The sequence below is a fragment of the Natrix helvetica genome, assembly GCF_964273705.1.
Source record: "Natrix helvetica genome assembly, chromosome: 6".
Lineage (NCBI taxonomy): Eukaryota > Metazoa > Chordata > Lepidosauria > Squamata > Natricidae > Natrix > Natrix helvetica.
The window spans coordinates 15,726,779-15,749,803 of record NC_138553.1 but is presented as its reverse complement, the minus strand read 5'-3'; the positions used below and the strand labels follow the sequence as shown (position 1 = coordinate 15,749,803).

The window sequence follows — 23,025 nt, the reverse complement described above, 5'->3', positions numbered from 1 at the left end:
TGGTTGTTAATCTCTATTTTTAATCAAACGGGTTAAACTATACTAAATTTGTCAAACTCATGAACTGGTACATATTACTTCTCGATTATGTTTTGGTGGAGTCCTGGAAATGCTTGTAATTATATAAATATAAATTATAATCTTCAAGGGATTCCCACATGAAAATAAACTATGATAACTACTAACATTAAAATAGCACAATATATCCCATAATGTAGTATTTTAAAAAGGTTTTAATCTGATCCTGCCCGAGGAAAGCTTTAACTTCTGCATGTAAATTCAAAATTAAATTCTATCCTATTTAGTGCTCCCAAATCACAGTATAAAAGGCAATTTGTGGGCTGTCTAGTGTTGCTTATTTTTAGATGATATTATGCCACAAGCTTTTTGTTAGTGCAACAAAGCGAATAAGGGTCTTTTTCTGGAAGTGACACACGGATTATTTACTAGGAGAAGAATGAAAATGCCAGGCAGCCTTAAGGAGACCTAATGCTCTAGCCTTGGTAACTGTTTAAAACTAACCATGCTTTCCTTTCATCAACCTGTTTAGGTCTTTCATCCCGTTACCAAAATGATGCAAGGAAAGCCTTCACATTTGCATCGACCCTAATTACTCTTTAAGCCTTCATTAATGCACCAGCAGAGGCGCGGTAGGCAAGCCATGATGAGTAGAGAGTTGTGATTGGCCAAAATATCGGACATCGTGTATTTCCTTCCCCCTGATTGGAGGACTTTCGCAGCCTGTTGTTTGATTTTTGGTTTTTCCGTTGAGAGCGGCGGCGGCGGCGTGAACCGGCAGAGTTAGCGGCGCGTAAAGGAGAAGCACAAACTTTCGGTTCCGAATGGGACCGAGAAGGGTGTGTGTTTGCACGGGTTTGCGCGGCGTTCTGGTAGGCTAAGGGGGGTGGGGGGATAGTGTAGCTTCTGGCTGCTTTCGTCCTTTTTGACGTTAAGCCAGAAGTGCCCCGTTCAAGAGGTTGGAAGACCCAGACTCTCTCCACCAAGTAAACCTCCAGGCTATAGGCGCTTCGTTTTTTATTTCCAGTTTTTATCTTATTTAAGGAAGCCTGCGTTTTAGTATGACGGTTTTGATGTGGGGTTTTGAGCTGGCGGAGTATGGGGAGTCAAGGTTCCTTTTCATCTGCCTCGTAACCTTCTCTCAATAGCCAAACTCGCAAAAGTGTTGGGTAAAACTGCAAATTATCACTTTTCAGATACCATCAGTGAATCTTCCATTATTTGTTGGACTTAAAACTTCCTTTCAGCCCCCTACCTCATTCTTGCTTATCTTGAATATAACTGCCTTTTTTTCCCCCAATACCTACTACCGGCTTTGTTTACACTGCATTGTACAACCATACTTTGGCATGTGAGACAAGCCTTTTCCACACTATTAGCTTATGTGGTAAGAGCCCAGAAAATTAGGTTGAGAAACCATGGTTCAATACAGGTTATAGTGTTACCTAAGCATAGCCATTGTCGGTTTATTGCTCCCCCACCCCCCAAAAAAGCAAATCCTTTAACATTGTAGGCTGTTTGCTCTCCAGTAGTGTTACTGATATCTTGCTAGTTTGAATGGAACAGAAGATGATTAGGCAGGTTATAGTTATGCATCCTTTGCTTTCTTCTGTTTAGGCAAATTACACGCATATGCATTCTTAAAGGTTAGGAAACTGTATTTGATAGGATTTAAATATAAAGTGGACTCTTACCATTGTGAAATGGTGAACTCTACAGGACTGTAGGGAATAACTTACTTTGTTTCCTCTGAAGCATCCGGTTCAATATCAGTCCTTAATTTTCAAAAGCACAAGAGATGGGGCTAAACTTTGCAAAGAATGGGTGTGCACTTTATTTTTATTTTATTTAGTCAAACATGTAAAAGCTAACAGGTATATGTGTAAACATAAATATGAACACAATAAATGGGTACAAATAAATGGAGACAGTAGGACAGGGACTGTAAGCACTCTGTAGGCCCCTTAGGCAGAAACAAACTATCTTCTGTGCTTATAGTAGAAAGTAGGGATTTCTTCCTACAAAGACTTGATACACCAACATATAAAAGCACTGTGCTCCAATTATCCTCCATTTTATTTTCTAAGAATGTCTCCAAGATCTATGTAGGTTTCAAGACCATTGTAAAAAGGGTTAGGGTTGCAACATATTAGTTTCTCACGCTTAAAGGAACCTGAAGAGAATGCAATTTGTGGAGTAAGACACTTGCATAGGATAAGCACCAAGGAATATGCTGGGAACTTTGTAAATGCTGTCTTGGAGGCCCAGAGATAGAACGATATTTGCACATGGTTATTAACATGGGCTAGTGAGAGTTTCTGGTTGTTTAATTTGAGTAATACTGAATTTGTGTATAGTTTGTCTAATTTTATGGTGAATGATGTGCACAGTGAAACCATATGTTACAATATATGAAGTTTCTTGTGAGTATATATTTGGAATTTATTGTGTTTGTTGAAAAGCTGTATTGATGAGGAATTGGCTTTATGCACCAAGATATTCTTATTTGATATATTCCAGACTTGAAATTATGCATTTAAAAGTGGGTCAAATAAATTTGCCAGAAACCATTATGTGGATTATGGGAAGTTGGTGGGAATGTGTGTTGAATAATTGAGGTTCAGTGGAGGACTAACAAAGCTGAAAAGAGGAACTAAATTTAATTGGAATACAAACAATACTTTTCCATACAATTTGAATAGTAAATACGAATTGAACGTCACTTGCATGAGTGAAGTTCTTAAAATATAGTAAAGATTTCAGTGGATTGTTTTAATGATTGGGACATTTTAATAAAGTTAAATGTTAATGGAAGAGCTGCAATAATACAAACATTGTCATATCCATATTGTTTCAATCATTGTTGCTTAACTACAAGTAAGCCACAATTGATTCTGTCCACAAAAGACTTTCATTCATAAACATGGCTTTCAAACCACAATGCTTCATAGAGCATGCTAAAACAAACCAAAGAAACCACATAGCTGCACTATATGAACTATAGTTCTACAGCAGGTGTTACAAATAAACCTAAGATAACTTAAATGACCAGTTTTTTGAGCTGTTATCAGAGCTGAATTGGACTAATCTTATTTTGAATCTACAATATTCCATGAGCTATTGCATTTTTATTGAGTTGGGTTACACCTACCACTGGTATAAGTCCTCTCCTTAAGTTCTTTATTATGGCATAGACTAGAGGGACAGATTGTGAAAAAGGTCTAAGAAATGTTTTTGTTTTTTGGGATAAAAGCCAAATAGTGAGAGATGTTTTATGGCTCAGTAATTCAATATATTAAATGCTTTGCAGATGGTGAGAATTTGCGCCATGGCTACTTCTCCAAGAACACCTTCCAAAAAGTAAGTCAAACAATTAGGTGCTGATTTCAAATGCCTTTGTTGTTTTCCTCATCATTTATCCCAAGAGTAAGAATCTTGCAAAGCATGATTCATAGACCTCCCAGCATCCCATTTTTAGTTCCCAAAGCAACATACTCCAGAATAGGCAAAAATGAAATTTTGGGCCTTCGTTGGAGTTTATGAATTCGTTGCTTTAGGTGTGATACCCTTTTCAAAGTCAGACCACTGTTTCTCTTTGGGTGCTTAAAATTGCATATAATGTAATTAATAACATTATTAATTAATATAATTTAAACAAAATACAATAAAATTTAATCCTGCCTATTGAAGAGATGTCATGATGTATTGAGTGTCCCTATAGACTCGTGATGGCGAACCTATGGGTGCCAGGGATAGCACCCAGAGCCCTCTCTGTGGACACGCGCGTCAGCCTCTGCTCTTCTGGGTTTCTGTGCGCGCATGCACACCAGACAACTGGTCCGGCATGCATGCACACTGACCAGCTGCTCTCTTCCAGGTTCCGGCATGCACGCCAGCCAGCATGCGCACCAGAATCTGGAAGAGAGCAGCTGGCCAGTGTGCATGCGTGCGACGGAACCCGAAAGAGCAGATGGCAAGGTTGCACATGCACCCCGTTACCGTCTACGCTCTTCCAGGTCCTGGTGCTCCAAGCCCGCACACACGCACTGCAGTTTCAGCACTCGATGCCAAAAAGGTCACCCATCACTGCTATAAACCAAGGCCAGAAATATTCTCACCCCAATATAGCTTTTCGATCAGTGGAAGTAAAACCTACAACAGCTACCTGGAGAAATGTTTTGAATGCAGAGGTTTGTATTCTGTATATAAACGTCAGCTGTGCCTGGTAGTAACCAGCAATTGACTCATAAAAGTAAACAGTTTGCATTCTTTCATGAAGGTGCATAATTTACCTAATTTCTACCCTTTTCAAAAATGGAATGAAAATAAATGCTCTCAAAAGACCTTATTGAACAGAACAATCCTAATCTGGATTGTAGGCAGGAATCCTGTCTCAGGGACCACTCCCAGCCTTGTAATACCTTTCCGCTCAGGGTCCCACGTGTGTTTAAGATCACAGGCAAAGTATAGGGTTAAGAGCTTTTAGTAATGTTAACTCTTCTTTTGGCATTTAATAATGTTTTCCAGATCAAGCACTCCATGTGCTGCTTCCAAGGGTGCTATCCTTCCATCACCTCACCAAAATGATTCTACCCCTCTTCCTTCAATCAATGAACGTCTGGCCTACCTTCGTCCCTCTCGGGAGCTGCTGGAGTACTACCGAAAGAAGATTGCAGAATTTGATGACGAGCATGAAGAGCTGGTGAAGCGGTTGGAGACATACAAAGCATCTTACGATGAACAGGTAAGAAAAAAGAGAGTGCTGATCCACCAAGAGATGAGTGACCTGGAAAGCCACGTAGGGAAACTTCAAAGCTTACTCCTTTGTCCTTTCCCGTAATGCAACTGTGGTACTTTTATGGCTTTGAATTTTCTGCCAAAGCCGCACAGAAAGCATTTTCATTGAAAAGCATCAGAGAGAAATATGAATTATCTGGAAACTGGTTCCATACATTATATTTATCTGAATCCTCATACCTTTTTTTTAAAAACAACAACAACCCTGTTTTAAATCACTGATATTGAAAGGAATCTTTATCCACCTTAGTTTTGAAAAGAATCAATATGAGCTGAAGCATTATTCCAGGGGTGTCCAAACTTGGGAACTTTAAGACTTGTGGACTTCAACTCCCAGAATTCCCCAGCCAGCATGGCTGGCTGGGGAATTCTGGCAGTTGAAGTCCACAAGTCTTAAAGTTCCCAAGTTTGGACACCCCTGCATTATTCTCTTGCTTCCATCTTTCTTTTTCATTCAGAGTCTTAACAGCAGAATGCATTCTAGACTGACCTAAATTAAGCCAAAACTATATTTCACTTTTTAAAATATATCATTTTGAGAGGTGGGGAGGTGGCTTTAAAAAGCAAGCAGGATGAAAAGAATGGTTTTCATTGCATAATTATGCATTTTCTCAATGGATGAATAGCTGTGATATCAAAAAGGGTCAAAGTGCTCTGGCCTGCATGTCTACATGTCTCTACATGCTTACACATGAGCATTGTGTTAGTAAATTCTAAGATACTATGATACATTCAGTAATTGATAACTTTGTTGCTGCTCTATTATTCCCTATTTTATTGCACTCTATACTCATATTGGGAGAAAAAGGGAAACATAGAATACCGTATTTTTCGGAGTATAAGACACGCCTTTTTCCCTCAGAAAAGTGGCTGAAAATCTGGGTGTGTTTTATACACTGAATACAGCATTTTTTTTGCCTCCCAAAACCCTGCCCCCTTCACCAAAATGGCCGTGCAGAGCCTTATGGAGGCTTTCAGAGAGTTCCTGGGAGCTGGGGAGGGCAGAAATGGCCCCACCCCACCCCCCAGGAGCACTCTACAAGCCTCCTAAAGGCTATTCATGTCCTTTGTTTGGGAGAAAAAACCGGGCCATCTACGTTTGAAGTCTAGAAGACTATTCTCAGCATACAGAAGAGATCGTAAGCATGGAGAAAACATCTGTTACAATTTGCAGAACTTGATTAAGCACCTTCTTGACATGCTAAATGCTAGCATTCTGCCAAGAAGTTGCCTTGGGCATGAGATGGAATGTGGTCTTTAGAAAATGTGTACTCTACTTTTGTTTCAGCTGCCAGGGGATTGATAATATTTTTTCTCTGCAGCACAAGTTACAATGGGAAATGCGTCAGCGAGAAGAAGAAATTGGAGAACTGCAGAAGGCTTTGAGTGACATGCAGGTGTACCTTTTTCAAGAAAGAGAGCATGTGCTGCGCCTTTATGCTGAAAATGATCGACTGAAAATCAGGTGTGCTGCCTGGTATAAGATCAGTGTAGGATCCCAAATATACTATTATTCTCTTAACCTAAAACATTGTCTTTATGGATTGGATAGAAATGTTGAAAAATACATCCAATTGAGTGAGAGAGGTATCTCTTTTGTTCAAGTTAATAGACTATTAATCAAAAATTTCCAACCGAAAAACGGCCAGGGAATCCATTTCATAAAAATAATTTCCAAGAAATTGTATCCGATTCTCCAAATTCTTTCTTGCCTTTGTGTTTGAACAAAAAAAAAACAAACCCTCCAATAACCTCATTCACATATGAACACTTCATATTTATCAACTTTACACTGTTGCAAGTCAAGCACAGAGGACTTCTTCCATTGTTGTAGAATGTTAGTTTTTGCAATCCCATGATAGGAATTTCAGAATTACCATTTCAGGACTGATACAGGTCTCAGGAGTTATGCTGGAACATTTCTACTTATACGTACGTCTTAGTACTAAAATAGAACTTCCTCTTCCAAAGCATCACATAGGTATTTCCCCCAGAAATAATTTAAGAGTCTGATTTTAAGCAGCCTCTATTTTATAAAATGATTTGCTAACATTGCCTCCTGGTGGCTAAAGATTCAAGTTCACATTCTTAGTAATAAGATGCTACTCTAATTTCTATTTGTTCTTTCTGAAATAGAAGACATTTAGAGAAATAATATCTTCAGCAGAGAAGTTACCTTTAAAACAAAAGAGTTTCCAACCATTAGCTTGCCATAAAGTTTTTGTGAAGACTTAAGTGGTTAGATCAGGGGTGTCCAGACTTGGGAACTTTAAGACTTGTGGACTTCAACTCCCAGAATTCCCCAGCCAGCCATGCTAGCTGGGGAATTCTGGGAGTTGAAGTCCACAAGTCTTAAAGTTCCCAAGTTTGGACACCCCTGTTCTAGAGTATGTAAAATTAAAAGGGTTGCTTTTCAGAGATTTAAGTGAACCTTGAAGTCAACAAAAAGTGAAGGATACATTAGCGTTTAGGAACAGAAATAAATTGCTTTATTTTCAATGCACAGGGAATTAGATGACCGAAAGAAAATTCAACATCTTTTGGCTTTATTAGGAAAAGATGATGGTGAAATTACCTATTTTCACCAAGAACCCCCAAATAAGGTAAGGTCAATTAACCTAGATATTTTTCTGCTTTTATTTTATTTTTATAAAATGCATTACTGTTTACGGCATATTAAAAAGATTTAAATAATTGTATAAAATGTAGCTGCAACAAAGTGTTTTTTAAAAGGCAGCAAAATATATTCAAGGAACTAATATATTTTGGGAGTGAAAAGTACCATTTAGTTCTGGGAGAAAGAGCAGGATAATCACATGCATAAATTTTCAGGCAAAAGCTAATGGAAGTCAATAAATTAAAGTTTTAATGAAATTGATGGAATTTGGGCCTCGTAGGCCTAAATGCAATACTTTCCTAAGTGACAATTCCAGAAAGCTTTGTAAGTCAAAGTTGGTCAATCATATTCAAGTTAAGTTGTTAAAATTAAATAATTATATAGGTCAGCTTTCATAGGAATGACTTTTAATGATAGAGAAGGTTTAGCTGTGCTACTTACAACATTACCTATACATGGTAAAAACAACACTGCTCACTTTAGTCATGATTTGATTAGCATGTTACACGTACAAGTAAATTCCAGTTTTGCCACAAGTTATTCTGAGCAAACTTGAATCTCTAATCTAGAGATTATACTGCAAGCCAGTATAATATTAGCAGCTTGGAAGTATATGCAGTCTACTGACACCAGTCAGAAGCAAATCAGTTTGTTAAATGAGCCACGGTGGCTCAGTGGTTAGAGTGCAGTACTGCTGCCTGCCTGCTGCCTGCAATTTGGCAGTTCAAATCTCACCAGGCTCAAGATTGACTCAGCTGTCCTTCCTTCCAAGGTCAGTAAAATGAGGACCTAGATTGTTGGGAGCGATAGGCTGACTCAGTAAAACCACTTAGAGAGGACTGTAAAGCGGTATATAAGTCTAAGTGGTATTGCTATTGCATGTGCTATAGGAAACGTGAATGCTGACTGAAAGGTTTGGGAAATGCAGTGCAGCATTTTATTGGCAGAGAAATGAGCAGAGACCAGACTTTTTTTTCTTTTTCAATAGATCATTGAAAAATTAATTTGAAAAAGAAAGTTTAAATTTGTTGATCGAGAGAAAAGACCTGCTAAAGTGAATAGGCATGGGGTGTTTTACACAAATATGAAATTGGAGATTGGGTTGGTGAAAGCTTTAAAAGTGGGTGCATGAAGGAAATAAAGCTCGTAAGGGAAAACCGAATGCATAGGTAATAGCTTGACATTAAGCAGTGTAAAGCAAAGTTCTGTGATGTCCCCCTGGTGGTTTAATGTATTAATACATTAATAAAAAATGTATGTTTATAGTGATTTTAGACTTTTATCAATTGGAAACATGAATGTACCTATCGCTCCAGATTATGCCTTCTTGTTAGTTGAGACCTGAAGGATTTGCAGTAAATTGTTAGATTATTTAACACATCAAAATCCATTGGAAAATTAAGTTATAAAAGGCCAGTGTAGTTGTGATTAATGGAGAAAATTTACTAGAGCAAGTAGGTTAATTTGTGCATTTTGGTAAAAGAGGCAGGAAAATGTATGAAGAAATATTAAGATACAAATATAACATTATTAGTTGAAACTGTACTACAAGATCTTATCTATATAGTTTAAGATTTCTTATAATTATTGTGTCTAATGTGTACATGAAATACTTTGATAGAATAAAAAATGAGCAATGTTTTGGTTATTGTAGGTCACTATACCTGAACTACCTAACCCTACTAAAAGAGATTCCCAGGAAAGAAGTGACAAATATACTTCAATAATAGGTCAGTGGAAAAATAAAAATTACTTTGAGTAAACATTAGACAAATGGGGGGGGGGGAGAGAGATACACAAAAAAAGAATTTTCATCACAAAGACAAGTATTTGGAGTCAGGCCTAGTACAAGAGGAAACATCTGTCATATATTTCAGCAAGGTATTTTTATGGTAGCAATTTTGACATATATAAGTTGCTGTCTAGTTGTTTCAGAAAAGTAAGTGATGTTACCTGTATTTTTATTTAACATTGCATCTGATATTCATTCTCTAAAGATAGCCAGACTAACACGCCAAGATAATTTTCTTTAGAAATAATGTAAAACATTTTGAGAATTTTCTAGAAATATTGTAGAACATTTCTGACATCCAAAACAATATATGCCTAGCTTATAGGACTGGACATATAGTTAAGAGCTCCCAATCTATTTTTATATTTATAATGGCTTTATATCTATTTTTATTCTATTTTAAAGTAGTTAGGAGTCAGAATCATCCAACCTTCTTCTACACAAAAAGCAATAAATTTACATATTCCCTAAAGTTATTTATTTTGTTCGCCTTGTGGCAAGATTTCCAGGCTTTCTTGTGTTTCTTCTTAAAAAGTTCTCTTAACTATCAACGGATAGTTAGGACTGCAGAAAAAAACATTGCAATCAGCCTGCCTTCCATTGAATGATGTATTGCATTCAACCTGTATGCTGCACCAGCCATAAAGACGGCTGAGAAAATACCTACAGGAGCCGTGGTGGCACAGGTTAGAATGTAGTATTGCAGGGTAATTCTGCCAACTGCTAGGAGTTCAATTCTGAGCGGCTCAAGGTTGACTCAGCCTTCCATCCTTCCGAGGTGGGTAAAATGACCCAGATTGTTGGGGGCCATAGGCGGACTCTGTAAACTGCTTAGAGAGGATTGTAAAGCACTGTGAAGCGGTATATAAGTTTAAGTGTTATTGCTGTCTACAGATCCCCTCACATCCTGGACATAAACTGTTGCAATTTCTCCCCTCAGGACGCAGCCACAGGACATTGCATGCAAAAACAACTAGGCACAGTCCCGTCCCCCGCCCCCATGCCATCATTCTGCTAAACACCTAATTCCCATAGCACTGTCTTATGCCTAAAGAAATTTACCCATGTAGTACGGCTGTATTTCTTTTATCCCTTCTCATCTTTCCTACTACTCCTGCTGGTATCTTTTGATTGATCACTTGTTGTTTGTATGTACACTGAGAGCTTATGCCCCGGAGACAAATTCCTTGTGTCTCCAATCACCCTTGGCCAATAAAAAAAATCTTCCTATTCCTCTTGCTGCATTGGGGAGATTTGTGACCCATTCTGTAAAGGATGTAGCTACTTCAGGCATTTTTCCCCTAGCAGGGTTCCCATAATTACCATTTGCAAAGCTGTTATAATCAGTCTTCCTACAGTCTTGAAGTTCTTTCAATTCCCCTCTCTTTTGGACACTGTTAGTATATCTCAGTTTTCAGGATGCCTCCTTCCACTGTAGGAAAAGAAAAATAGAAATGATTGGGAAAATTATTTCTCTACAGCAGATGAAGATAATGGTTTTTATCATAGGGAGAAAGTATCCCGGGTTTATATTCTGATGGGTTTTTTTTTTCCTCTCTTCTTTTATCCTGCAACTTTAAGAAAGAGGTTCTTCCCCCTGTTTCAGGCATTTAATAATTTCTTTTGGAGCAAGGGCAAGGAGGAGCCTCCTTTTCAGTGTATAGAAAAAGAATGTTCCTAGTAAGCATGGATCCATTCCGTTAACGCAGGGGTGTCCAAACTTGGCAACTTTAAGACTTGTGGACTTTAACTCCCAGAATTCCCCAGCCAGCTGGCTGGGGAATTCTGGGAGTTGAAGTCCACAAGTCTTAAAGTTGCCAAGTTTGGACACCCCTGCGTTAACTATTGTGGCCTTAAAACATTACCTCAGAGAAAAACCTTTCAGATTAATAAAATAAATGGGATAACATCTTGCACTTATTTTCTTTGTAGGTTTCAAAAACAAAGGAGAGAAGTCTGAGAGTGCAAATAGATACCAAAGAGACAACCAAACACTCCTATTACAGGTAATTGGTTAGGACCACATGAAAAACTGTAGAATCACCATGCTGCCCTGGATTCCAGTGCATCAAATCAAACTCTGGATCAGTTCTTCTAATAAGGTGTTAAAGAATGCCTATATGGTAATGAACCTGGTGATATTTCATGGTGATATACTACTGACATTCCATCCCTCCTGCATTGGAAACTTGGCTGAACTCTGGTTAAACAGGATGTAGTGAAGGGGATTTTCATCTAGCCAGGCTTTTGGTAATGGATGCCAGCCTTCCCTCTAATCCACCATTTCTTTGTACAGGTTGGATCTATTACAGACAAATCTGGTAGTAAGGGCATTAATCTGTTCCATTTCAGGTGTGTCTCCCCTGAGAAAAGGGGGGGGGGGAGAGAAAGTGATAGAGACTAACAAAAGAGCATTAAGAAGGGACTGTTTCCTTAGGCACCTAGGCTGACTTCACTTCAGGCATGAACAAAAGATTGCAAAAGGGGCCGGACTAGAGGCAGTGTTGTCAAGGGAGAGAAGCAGAACAAGCTGAAATTAGACTAGCTGTTCACCACAATGGCACCATTTGCAACCATTCTTCCCATTCAAAAAGCATGCAGTGAACATGACAAAATGTGAGCTGGGGGGGAAAAAATGGCACAAGAATTGAATGTAGATCCGTTAATAGAACGTATATATGAAACGCAACCGTTGCTGGGATGCTGCCTCGGTTTTGCAATTGGAAGTTTAAGAGATCTGCAGCCTTGAATGGCTCACTGGGGAAACTTCCAGATCTGGTATCCATCAAAAGAAGTCTGACAAGTTAGCCCCAAGAGTTCTGACTTTTTCCTTTGACTGACAGAAAGGAAGAAGGATTGATGACTCAGGAGTCATTTCTATACAGTTCTCTTCCTGGGTATATGTCACCGTTCCATCAGAATTTAGCTGTGAAGATGTATGTTCCGCGCGCCCTCGTAATTAATTGGCTATCTGATCAGGTCACCCGGGGTTCACCCTAACATCATTTTATTCCCTAAAGTTACTACGTGATCACAATCATTGAAGGGGTTTTGAAGGGACCCCCACTTCTTTTCCGGGCAGGGCTCCTAGTACAATGTAACCCAACAGTTTTGCAGTCTTTATTACAAGAGTTGAGTTGTTGTCTGCTATGTTTTCCCCTTATTCTTGTTCAAAATAATGTGGCTCTTCAAATATTGAGAGAGATGAAAGGAGTGCAGTTGGGAGAAGGGGAAGCAACTCTGGGAATGTACGGTCTAAAGAAAGAGCATGTGATTAATGGCAGATAACACTTTCAGTAATCACTTTATCTTTCACATTCAGTGGTTGGAAAAACAACTATGATGCTTTTCTTAAAAAAAAAATACATAATGCTCCCTCCTCATAATCTTTCCAAATCTGAGCACCACACAGTCCAGATCCAGCCCTTGGGCCTTGAGTGAATTCGACATTCCTGTTGTAGTCCAACACCTTAGTTCACTTTTCACATCAAACTGCCTAAAACCTGCAAACGAGAGGCTGTATTGCAAGGGAAAACCTGCAAACGAGAGGGCTGTTTTATTTGCAATCCAGCATATTCTTCAGATTTTTTTTCTTTCTGGATTCAGGTGGAGTCTCTTCAGGCTCAACTAGAAGAACAGACTAAGCTGTCAAAGGAGCAGATGGAAGCTCTGCTAGAAGATCGACGCATCCGTATTGAAGAAGCTCAGGTGCAGCACCAGAGGGATCAGGAAAAGATCAAAGACATTACTGAAAGGTAGGTGCAAAAGACCAGTTGAGATCACATACCAAAAGGAATGATACTTTGGTTGTTGTAAAAACATTTTATTCTGCCCTGGGCAAAATATCATTTTTTTAAAAAAAATCTGATCTTTCTGATTTGAACCTTTCTGATTTGGCTGGCCTGGCATAATCATAACTGCTACCTCCTGGCAGACATATTTCTTAACTGGTATTTTAGGGGAATTGTCTTTTTTAAATTTAATTTTATGGGATATTTTTAGGGGTTTTAAAACTATATTTATATACTTTACTCAGCTGTACAGTTCTTTTTAACCTTTTTAACCTCCTTCGTATCTATCTATCTACCTATTTAATAATTTTAACTGTTTAATTATTTAGTTAATTATACGATGTATTTCTTGTATGGACTGTACACCGCCCCGAGTCCCTTGCGGGAGAGGGGGCGGTCTATAAGCGCTCAGTAAATAAATAAAATAAATAAAAATAAACCTCTGCTACAGTATGTGTGGGATGGATTGTTTTGTAAGTGATTACTTCTAGATAATGTTATTACTTGGGGAAAAGTCCATCATAATAATTGTAATTGAGCCTAGCTGTTAGATGGATAATTAGTTCCAAATTCAATCACCAAAATGATATTGGTTCTGTGATAAATCTTTGTCTAGCAATCCTGGAGAGCTGTAAATCAGGATAGAGAGTCTTAGAGGACTAATCCAATTTGGGTTAGGATCCCGATCCATGTAGACTCAAATCCAGAACACACATATTGACAAAGCAGCCATTCAGACATAAACTTAGGACACGCCAATATACTGCAGCTATTGCTTCCTGTTCCACACCATGATTCATCCTCGTAATGGATTTAAAGTGTAACTTGGCCAATAAATCGGTTACTAATTTATTGTAATCTGTCTCTCCGCAGATACCATAAAACTCAAAGTTTGCTGTATGGGAGTACCAAAGAATTTCTGCAGATGAAGTTTAATGCACGAGCAAATGAAAAATCCTGGATGGCGGAGAAGGACACTCTGCTGAGGAAGATGGACAAATGTAGATGTGCACACAAGCCAAGCAGGGTTTATAAGGATGGTAGTCCGGTCCACGATCACATCAATCAGAGTTATGAAAGTTGTCAAAGCTGGCAGGTTGCTAGCCCAGCGAAGCAGGATACTAGCCTGGATGAGTGGGGAAGTAGCCCTCGTCAGCAAAGTTTCACCAGGAGATCACCTCCCAGTGGGAAGGTTGAGGTTTTCAAGAAGAGAAGACCAAAAGTTGTCAGATGTGTTTTTCGAGCCGAGCAGAACGTTCACAAAGTATATGGAGCAGAGATTAAGGTAATGGCTACTGTGTTGTACCAGGTTGTTTCTGAAGATTAGGATATAATACAGATAATCCTCGATTTACAACAGTTCATTTAGTGATCGTTTAAAGTTGCAACGGCCCTGGAAAAAATGGCATGATCATTTTTCACACTTGAACCATTGCGGCATCCCCATGTCACATGATCAAAATTCAGATAATTAGCTATTGGTTCATATTTATGGCGGTTGCAATGCCCCAGGATCAAGTGATCCCCCTTTTGTGACCTGACAAGCAAAGTCTGTCCAACAAGGCAGATTCACTCAACAGCCGTATTACTAACTTTAACAACTGCAACAATTCACTTAACTCAGGGGTGTCCAAACTTGGGAACTTTAAGACTTGTGGACTTCAACTCCCAGAATTCCCCAGCCAGCTGGCTGGGGAATTCTGGGAGTTGAAGTCCACAAGTCTTAAAGTTCCCAAGTTTGGACACCCCTGACTTAATTGTAGCAAGAATGGCCGTAAAACGGGGCAAAACTCACTTAGCGAATGTCTCATTTAGCAATGGAAATTTTGGGCTCAATTGTGGTCATAAATCAAAGACTACCTGTACCATACAACTTCCAACACTGATGCCATGGTGCATTGAAATGATGTCATAAACATTTCCTGCCAGTCACTGTTTTCTCTTAGTTATTGATTGATGTGACCATTTCTGCGATTTCTTCCAGTTGCTCAAATAAGGATTTTTTTTTAATCTCACCTCCAGGGATTAAGAGATCAGTTGAGCCAGGAGCAGAAATTAGCCAACATGTTTCGAGAACAGTGTGTTTCGTTGGAAGAGCAGTTGTCTAAGGTTCGGGAGGAAGGAAATTTAGGCCAAGAAATGTTCAAGGTAAGTGGCTTTTGCTGCTCTTGAGGGCAACTTTGACTAGGCATGGTAGCTCCTTCCTCTATCTTGCCATGAGAACTGCTGACAGATATCTGATGATTACACTAGACTCTTTAATGTTTTACTTCCACATTTGTAGCAACGGTCAGAAAAGATGGGAAAGCGTCTGCAGCTAATGACCCGGCGCTATGAGGCACTGGAAAAAAGACGTGCCATGGAGGTGGAAGGATTTAAAAATGACATCAAACAATTCCAACAAAAGCTGCAGGACGTGGAGAAGCAACTCTTCAAGGTAGCAACGGTTAAAATAACCATCAATGCCTCTGAAATAATGCATTGAGACCAAATTTCCAAAGTTCAGAAACAATAATTAGCAGAATCTATTTTCAGTTAAGTGCGATTTTACCAAGAGCCAGGGTGATGATGTGGCTAAAGAGACTGGATTAGGAAGAAGAAAGTTCAAGTCCTTCCATCATGGGAGCGTGTTTTATCCTCAGTGTGCTGATAACCAGTTATAAATTTTACCCTTGGTCAGCCAGGCAATGCCATGTGGGTTCTGACCCCATTGTCTTAAGTTGTGAGGAACTGGATCAAAAAAAAAAAAAAAAAAAAACCAAGCCATGACACAAGCATAACATGACGCAGTGGGTCTGATCTTTATGCCCCCCAATCTGATGAGGTACCATCTTTGATTCTTGCCAAGGTAGAACTATCCCACACAGATCTTATGCTAAACTGGACTTGGGGTTCCTGCTGGGGGGGGTGATTGTGCAGATTCATCTTTTGCACCAGTTATGCCATTCCTGGACCAAGAGGCCTTGCTCACATGCTCTGGGAACTGCCTGGTTGGATTATGGCGACATTTTCTACATGGGGCTACCCTTGAAGACCATCTAAAATGTACAACTGGCCAAAATACAGCTGCCAATGCACTTCTGGGCACCTTTTCATTTGTATTACACAATTGCTGTGAGCTACACTGGACACCATTATTGTTTCGATCTAGGTGCTGATTATCACCTTGAAAGCTGTATATGGTATAGCATAAAGTTATTTGTGGGACTGCTTCTCTCTGAGGATATCTACCCAGGGTTACACTAGGTTAGATAGGATGGGCTCATTCCCCTTCCCTTCCCTTAAATGTCATCTGGTGGGATCTAGGAAGTGTGCTTTCTCTGTACCAACCCCTGCCCTATGCAACATCCTCCCCATATCTCACAAGCCTTTACCTATTAGCCTTCCAGGTGACCTTAAAATGCTGGTCCTTTCTCCCAAACATTGAGTGACTGGACCCCATTAATTGTTAAATGTTGATGTCTGAAAGAGTGTTTTTTTTTGGGGGGGGGGGGGTTCTAGGAACTATCTTTTGATGGTGGTTCCATTTACTGGTGTTTTTGTGAGCCGCCCAAAATTATTGTACTTGAGATGGGCAATCATATACGTCCTTCCAGTCAGTCGGGGCAGTCAGTAAAACCTACTGAAAACTTTCTATATTCCTTTTCCGAAATCAAATTGTTCTTTCTTTGAAATTGCCCTTCTTTCTAGGTGGTGATGAATGTGGGACCCGACCAAGATCTTGCAATTCTGCATGAAGTTCGCCGAGGAAATAAGAGAACCAAAAAGCTACAAGGAGAACTTAAAAGCTTAAAGTCAAAGATATATGGGCTGGAGAATGACCTACGAGATTATTGATAATGATACGTCAGTCAGAATGAGCAATGTTGATAAGGACCTTTTGCTGCAACAAACTTTTTTTCTTTTCTTTTTTTTTTAGTTACAACTGTGTAGCTTCACTGAGTATAACATACACTTTACATTCCAGGACAGAAGGAAAAACAATTGAAACTTGTGTGAGACTTGAAAAGAAATTCCATTTCGCCTTTTTGATGCATGCCTAGATTTGATCTCTGTGGTGTTGACATATACACAGAACCAGGCCGGGGATATTTGGTGATTTCTTTTGCAGTGCCTAGAAGAGATGTGATCTATAAGAACTTTTTCACTGGCTAAGAATGATACGTTATGTAGGGATCCCAAGAAAACAGCTAGGCAGGCTGGTATCTTCTGTATCTTAGTTTATGATGAAGAAGAAAGGGATTTCTAAATGACTCAAACTGGACAGCATAGAAGAGTTGATACCAATATATAGAGAGAAGAGGATCTCTTACAGCGAACCATCAGGCCGTTATAATTCTATTTTTGAAATCAAAACCAGTTCTTAGAATAAGTGCTTTCCAGAGTTCTCTACAGATTTGTAGCCTACTGTAAAGAGAAGCATAGATCAAGAGGAACTCTATTCATAAGTGACAGGGCTTCAATCTCAAACACAATCTATCACCCAGGATATAAAGTGTGTGTGTAGGGTTGCAGGTTGCACTAAAAGAAGAGTCTGACCCATTGAGCTGAAACTTGTATCTGAATAAAATGGCATAGGATTTAGTTATAACACAAATACTTTCTAGCCTGGGTCATTCTTTATGTTTTCACGAGTATAATTGTTCTTTTGCAGAAATCTTTCTGAAACCCAGAAAAGAATTATGACGCATCTATTGTTTATACTCTGGTGTAGAACAATAAAACTTAACATTATAGCATTGTCTTGATATATTTTTTTTGGGGGGGGGGCGATCATTAACAATTACAGAGGTTTAATTGTGAACTAATACCCTGTATTTAGGCTATTAATAGGCCATTTAATATTAGTTAATTTCCACATAAGAAAAAAAGCTTTGGAACATTTTAAGATAATTGTGTCAGTCTACTTTGTTAACTTTGTGGAAGGTACAACTACCTTCAACATTCCCAATTATGCTTTCTCTGTCTATGTACCATGCACAATACCTCACATGACACTTTGGGTTTCACACCACTGTTCTAGTCATCAGAGTAAAAAATAGTAATCCAAAGAAATTAAGGCACAAGATAAATATAGCTAAATCTCTTTCATTCCAGCATTCATATTTCTCCATATTTCTGTCATTGTTTCCACTATAGAAGCCTCTCCCTACTTCTTCATTGCCTTTTATTCTTAACCTTGCGTTATGGATCCATCTCCAAACCCCTCTCCAGATGCAAGCTCAGAAAGAGACAGATTACCAGAGTTGGAAGGGACCTTGGAGGTCATCTAGTCCAACCCCCCTGCCCAAGCAGGAAACCCTACATACACCATTTGTGACTGATAGCAGAAAGCTTTCAGGGATGAAACTCCCACAACTTCTGAAGGCAGCTTCTCTTCCATGGGTTGATTGTTCTCACTGTCTGGAAAAAAACCTCTGTATTTCTAGGCTGAATCTCTCATTCGTTTCCATTATCTTGTGGCCAAACCAGTAGATTAAACAGAGCTTCACTTAGTGCCCTGGGTCACGCACGTGAAGATGAGGTTCCATGTTAACCCTGAATCAGAAATGACCCAGCCTATTGTGATGTACTCCTAATACGCTGTGCAGGTCCAATTCTCCATCCTGTGTTTTGAGGGCTTGTGCTATGGTTGAAAAAATGCAACTCGGGGAAAAGATGATTTTATGAGGATTGTGCTGCTCACGGCGGAGCTGTCTAAGGAAATTGGGAATGTTCCCACAGGACTGGAGACCTGCATGTTTCCTTGGCTCATCCTTAAGAGCGCTGTTGGGAGATTCCTTGCTGAAGGTGCGCTCCCTGCAAAGCAGAGTGGATAAAAATCATGGTGGTTTTTTTTAATGGATTTTTTTTAGGTTTAAATTAGATTTTTTTAAATTTAAATTGGATTTTTTTATTTTTATCAAATTTATTTTAATAAAATGATTTTGGAGTAAATCATTTGGAGTAAATCAGTCTATCTAAACATAGTTTTCTATTTAAGATACATTAATAATTTAGTTCAGTGATGGTGAACCTTTTGCGCCTCAGGTGCATGCGCTACCACACGCTCTCGTGCGCCCACCCCCATAATTTAATGCTCCCCTGTGCCATTCCCCATGTGCATGTGACACACACACCGCTGCCCCACGCATGCACGCATGGCTTTCTTGAAGCCTGGGGAGGGGGAAAACGCCCCGTCCCCTTCGGAGGTTGGAAGCAGCCCATTTTCCGACTTGCGGTGGGCCTGGTAGGTCCGTTTTTTGGCCTCCCCAGGTTCCATAGGCTTTGTAAAAGCCTGGGGAGGCCAAAAAACGGACAAAAATCAAGGCCGAAAACCAGCTGGTGATGCGTGCTGGAGCTGACAGGGCAACTCCTTGCGTGCCCTCAGAAATGGCTCCATGTGCCATCTGTGGCACAGGTGTCATGTTCGCCATCACAGATTTAGTTTAGAAGAGAGCGAGTTAGAGGAAAGCACAGAGCCGAGCGTTGAGTTTGGGGAGTGCTTGGAACAGCTTCAGCGTGGACAATCGGAGAAGCAACAGGCTGAGGGTGAATGAGGCAAGCCACAGCTGCAGCCAATTGGCCTGGCAGAACGGAGCAGCTCCTGCCCATTAGCAATGAGGACAAGATGGAGTCCACACTTCCTGATCCAAGGACACAGCAGAGCAAAGAGGAGACAGGCACAAATGCCAGTCAGCTAGACTACTCATGAGGAGGCAACTTTGCTTAATAGTATTTTTCCAAATGCTAGATGTAGTTGCATCCCTTGCCCACCCTGAAATTGCAAACCACTTCAAGAAAACCAAATCCATATTTAGCATTTCTCCAGATATACTTTGTATATGTCAGCCTTGCCATTTTTCAGTAGACCCACAGTAATTATGTATTCCCTTCCATCTATTTTTTTCTTCTTAAACACTAACTGAATTTCTATTTATTTTTCACCCGTATTCTCATAGAAATGCCTATTTGGTTTTCCACATTTCAATTTCATCTCCAAACTTTTCATCCCTTCCATTTTTAATTGATATTCATTCTGCCAGAGGTTCCTTTCCTGAAAACATTTGTTTTTTAGTTCTATCAAAATAGCTTTGTATTGTTAGTGCAATTTACAATTGGTCTTTGCTTTCTATACACATTGCACACTTCCCTTATCATTTTTGCAACAGTCATCCTCTTGTACTGCATATTTTCTCTCAAAAGCTTTTTTTTCACTTGTCATTTCACCTGGTATCCTTAATGGGAATTGACATACGTGGTAATCCACATTCAATGTTCACACTTTAAATGTATGGAAATGCTTTCATCTTGAGGGACTACCTTAGGCATAGTTCTTGATGTAGGAGCACAGTTAGAATCACAATTTCTGCCATTAGTCACAGCTGTTGTAAAATGAATCCTCATGTAACGACCCAATTTCATGACCATTTTTACTGCGGTCATTAAGTGAATCCAGCTTCTCCAGTTGAAGTTGCTTGTTGGAAACTGGCTAGGAAAGTTGCAAAGTTACAAATTGTGACCATATAACCCAGGGGTGTCCAAACTTGAGAACTTTAAGACTTGTGGACTTCAACTCCCAGAATTCCCCAGCCAGCTGGTGGGGAATTCTGGGAGTTGAAGTCCACAAGTCTTAAAGTTCTCAAGTTTGGACACCCCTGATATAACCAATGTGGCCAGGCAACCAAATTGCTATCCAATAGCCATAAGTGCAATGACTGGGTTATAAACAACTTTTTCTGAGGCTAGTGCAGGAATGTCAAACTCAATTTCATTAAGGACCACATCAGGGTTGTGTTTGATCTCAGGGGGCCAGGATGGGCGTGGCCAGCTCCACCGCTTGTGTTGGGGGTGCCTGAGGTGGCACGAGCACTCTGCCAGCGAAAATGGGCTCCCGAGCTCCGTTTTCGGCTGCAACCCCCTCCTGCAACCCACTCCAAGCGAAAATGGAGCTCAGGGGGATATGCACGGCCCTTGCAAGCTCCGTTTTTTCTGGCAGAGACACCGCGGGCCGCTCCTTCGCTGTTTCCAGGGTGGCCCTGTGGGTCAGATCTAAGCATCCCGCTGGGCGAATCCGGCCCGTGGGCCTTGAGTTTGCCACCCCTGGGCTAGTGTAACTGAACTATCATTAAATGAATGGTCAAACATTGACTATTAATACAATTCCCTCTTGCTTTGGAGTAGGAGGCTGCTTATGCCTTGATTCTTAATCTGCTTATTTCAAAGAGCTGCTGAATGTAGGGCCAGTCTGCTTCTCTATGTAAAATTATCCCTACAATCAGTAGGGACAGCTATTCTGTTAATAATTTGTTTTGTTATATTCCAATCACTAACTCAGTGATTAGAGTATGCAGGAAGCTGACAAAGCAAACATGTGATTAAACAACCTATATTTGTGTTTTGCCCTTGGAAAACTAGATCAAATCTAATGTGGATAAAGTTGAAAGTTTTGCTTACACTATAAATATAATTGTAGATGTATTACATACTTTGTCTGTACTGGCAATATAACTTCTGGATCATATTCTAGGCAGGCTTCTGTTGGTTTAACTATTATATGCAGCAGGTGTAACAGAACAGGTATATTTCCATTGTACCTTACATCCTGAACTATAGTTCAGATTTTCCAATACTGTACGAAATTGTCAACTTTCTTATTAAAATAGCCTGTGTAATGTCAGTTAATATAGTTTGCAACATAAGCTTTTGAGCGGAAAAGTATCCAGTCCAATTGACAAATTATAAGAGCCTTGGTGGCGCAGAGCAGAGTACTACAGGCTACTTCTGCTGACTGCCAGCTGGCTGCAATTTAGGAGTTCAAATCCCACCAGGCTCAAGGTTGACTCAGCCTTCCTTCCTTCCAAGGTGGGTAAAATGAGGAGCCACATTGTTGAGGGCAATAGGCTGACTCTGTAAACCGCCTAGAGAGGGCTGTAAAAGCACTGTAAAGTGGTATGTAAATCTAAGTACTACTGCTTGCTATAAGAATGGAGAAAAAAAATGCAAATACTGAGACTAAAGCAATGTTAGATTGAAAATTTTTGAAATAAATATCAAAAGTTCAAATATACATATAAGTGTTGCATTGATGCGTAGTATGTTGGAATGTTTAGCATAGTTCCAGGATATTTGAAAAACCACAGTGTCTCACCATAAAATCAAAATAAGAACTATTAATTACAAATAGTCATCAAAATACAACCATTTGTATACTGCATATCATTCAAAGTTATAACGGCACTGAAAAACGTATCTTATGACCATTTTTCATACTTATAGAATAGAATATAGAATAGAATATTTATTTCTAAGCCGCGCCCTCTCCCGAAGGACTCGGGGCGGCGTACAATAAAACAAATAAAATACAAAGTACAATACAATACAGTACAAATCTGGACAGGACATACATATAACAAGGACGTATATAAAACGTATACAAAACGTATACAAGGAGGAGGTAGGCTAATAGCTAAAAAACAATTAAACAATTAACAATTAAAACAATTAAAAAGTCACAATATTTAAAAATCCCGATAAATAAATTCTATTGAATTACATTAATAAAAAACCCGTCAGGAGCGATATAGTTGGATCATGGTTGAGCCAGGCCAGCTACTTGGAATAGGTGGGTCTTGAGCTTAACTCTGAAGGAACGGAGGTCGGACGTCGTCCTAATATCCGGAGGGAGGTCATTCCACAGGGCTGGGCCCGCCACAGAGAAGGCTCTACTCCTAGGCGCCGCCCCTCGACACTGTCTGGTGGACGGCACCTGGAGGAGTCCCTCTCTGTGCGAGCGAATTGGTCGCAGGGATGTATGGGGCAGAATACCCGCAAGTAACTAGGTCCTGAGCCATGGAGCGCTTTAAAGATCGTAATCAAGACCTTGAAACGCACCCGATAGACCACAGGAAGCCAGTACAGCTCGCGCAGGAGAGGTGTCACATGGGAGTACTTCGTACTCCCCATAATCACCCGCGCGGCCGCATTCTGGACCAACTGCAGTCTCCGAGTGCATTTCAAGGGAAGCCTCA

The 23,025-nt window shown here is 39.8% G+C and overlaps 1 protein-coding gene across 3 annotated transcripts; it reads left to right on the top strand.

Annotated features, from left to right (window-relative positions):
- The first annotated feature begins 694 nt into the window (after positions 1 to 694).
- Positions 695 to 17,751, top strand: CCDC77 (coiled-coil domain containing 77). 3 transcript variants are annotated; one of them, XM_081958481.1, is made up of 13 exons: positions 705 to 857; positions 1,322 to 1,405; positions 3,329 to 3,378; positions 4,546 to 4,762; positions 6,138 to 6,280; positions 7,322 to 7,418; positions 9,087 to 9,162; positions 11,157 to 11,230; positions 12,831 to 12,979; positions 13,889 to 14,300; positions 15,038 to 15,163; positions 15,300 to 15,452; positions 16,706 to 17,751. In XM_081958481.1, exons 1-13 carry the CDS (start codon positions 843 to 845, stop codon positions 16,850 to 16,852), a joined length of 1,743 nt encoding a protein of 580 aa, XP_081814607.1. In that variant the 5' UTR covers positions 705 to 842; the 3' UTR covers positions 16,853 to 17,751. The 3 variants fall into 3 exon arrangements, with proteins under 3 accessions (XP_081814608.1, XP_081814607.1, XP_081814609.1); XM_081958482.1 differs by lacking the exon at positions 1,322 to 1,405 and having other exon boundaries at positions 695 to 857; XM_081958483.1 differs by lacking the exons at positions 705 to 857; positions 1,322 to 1,405 and adding an exon at positions 983 to 1,004.
- Positions 17,752 to 23,025: the final 5,274 nt, after the last annotated feature.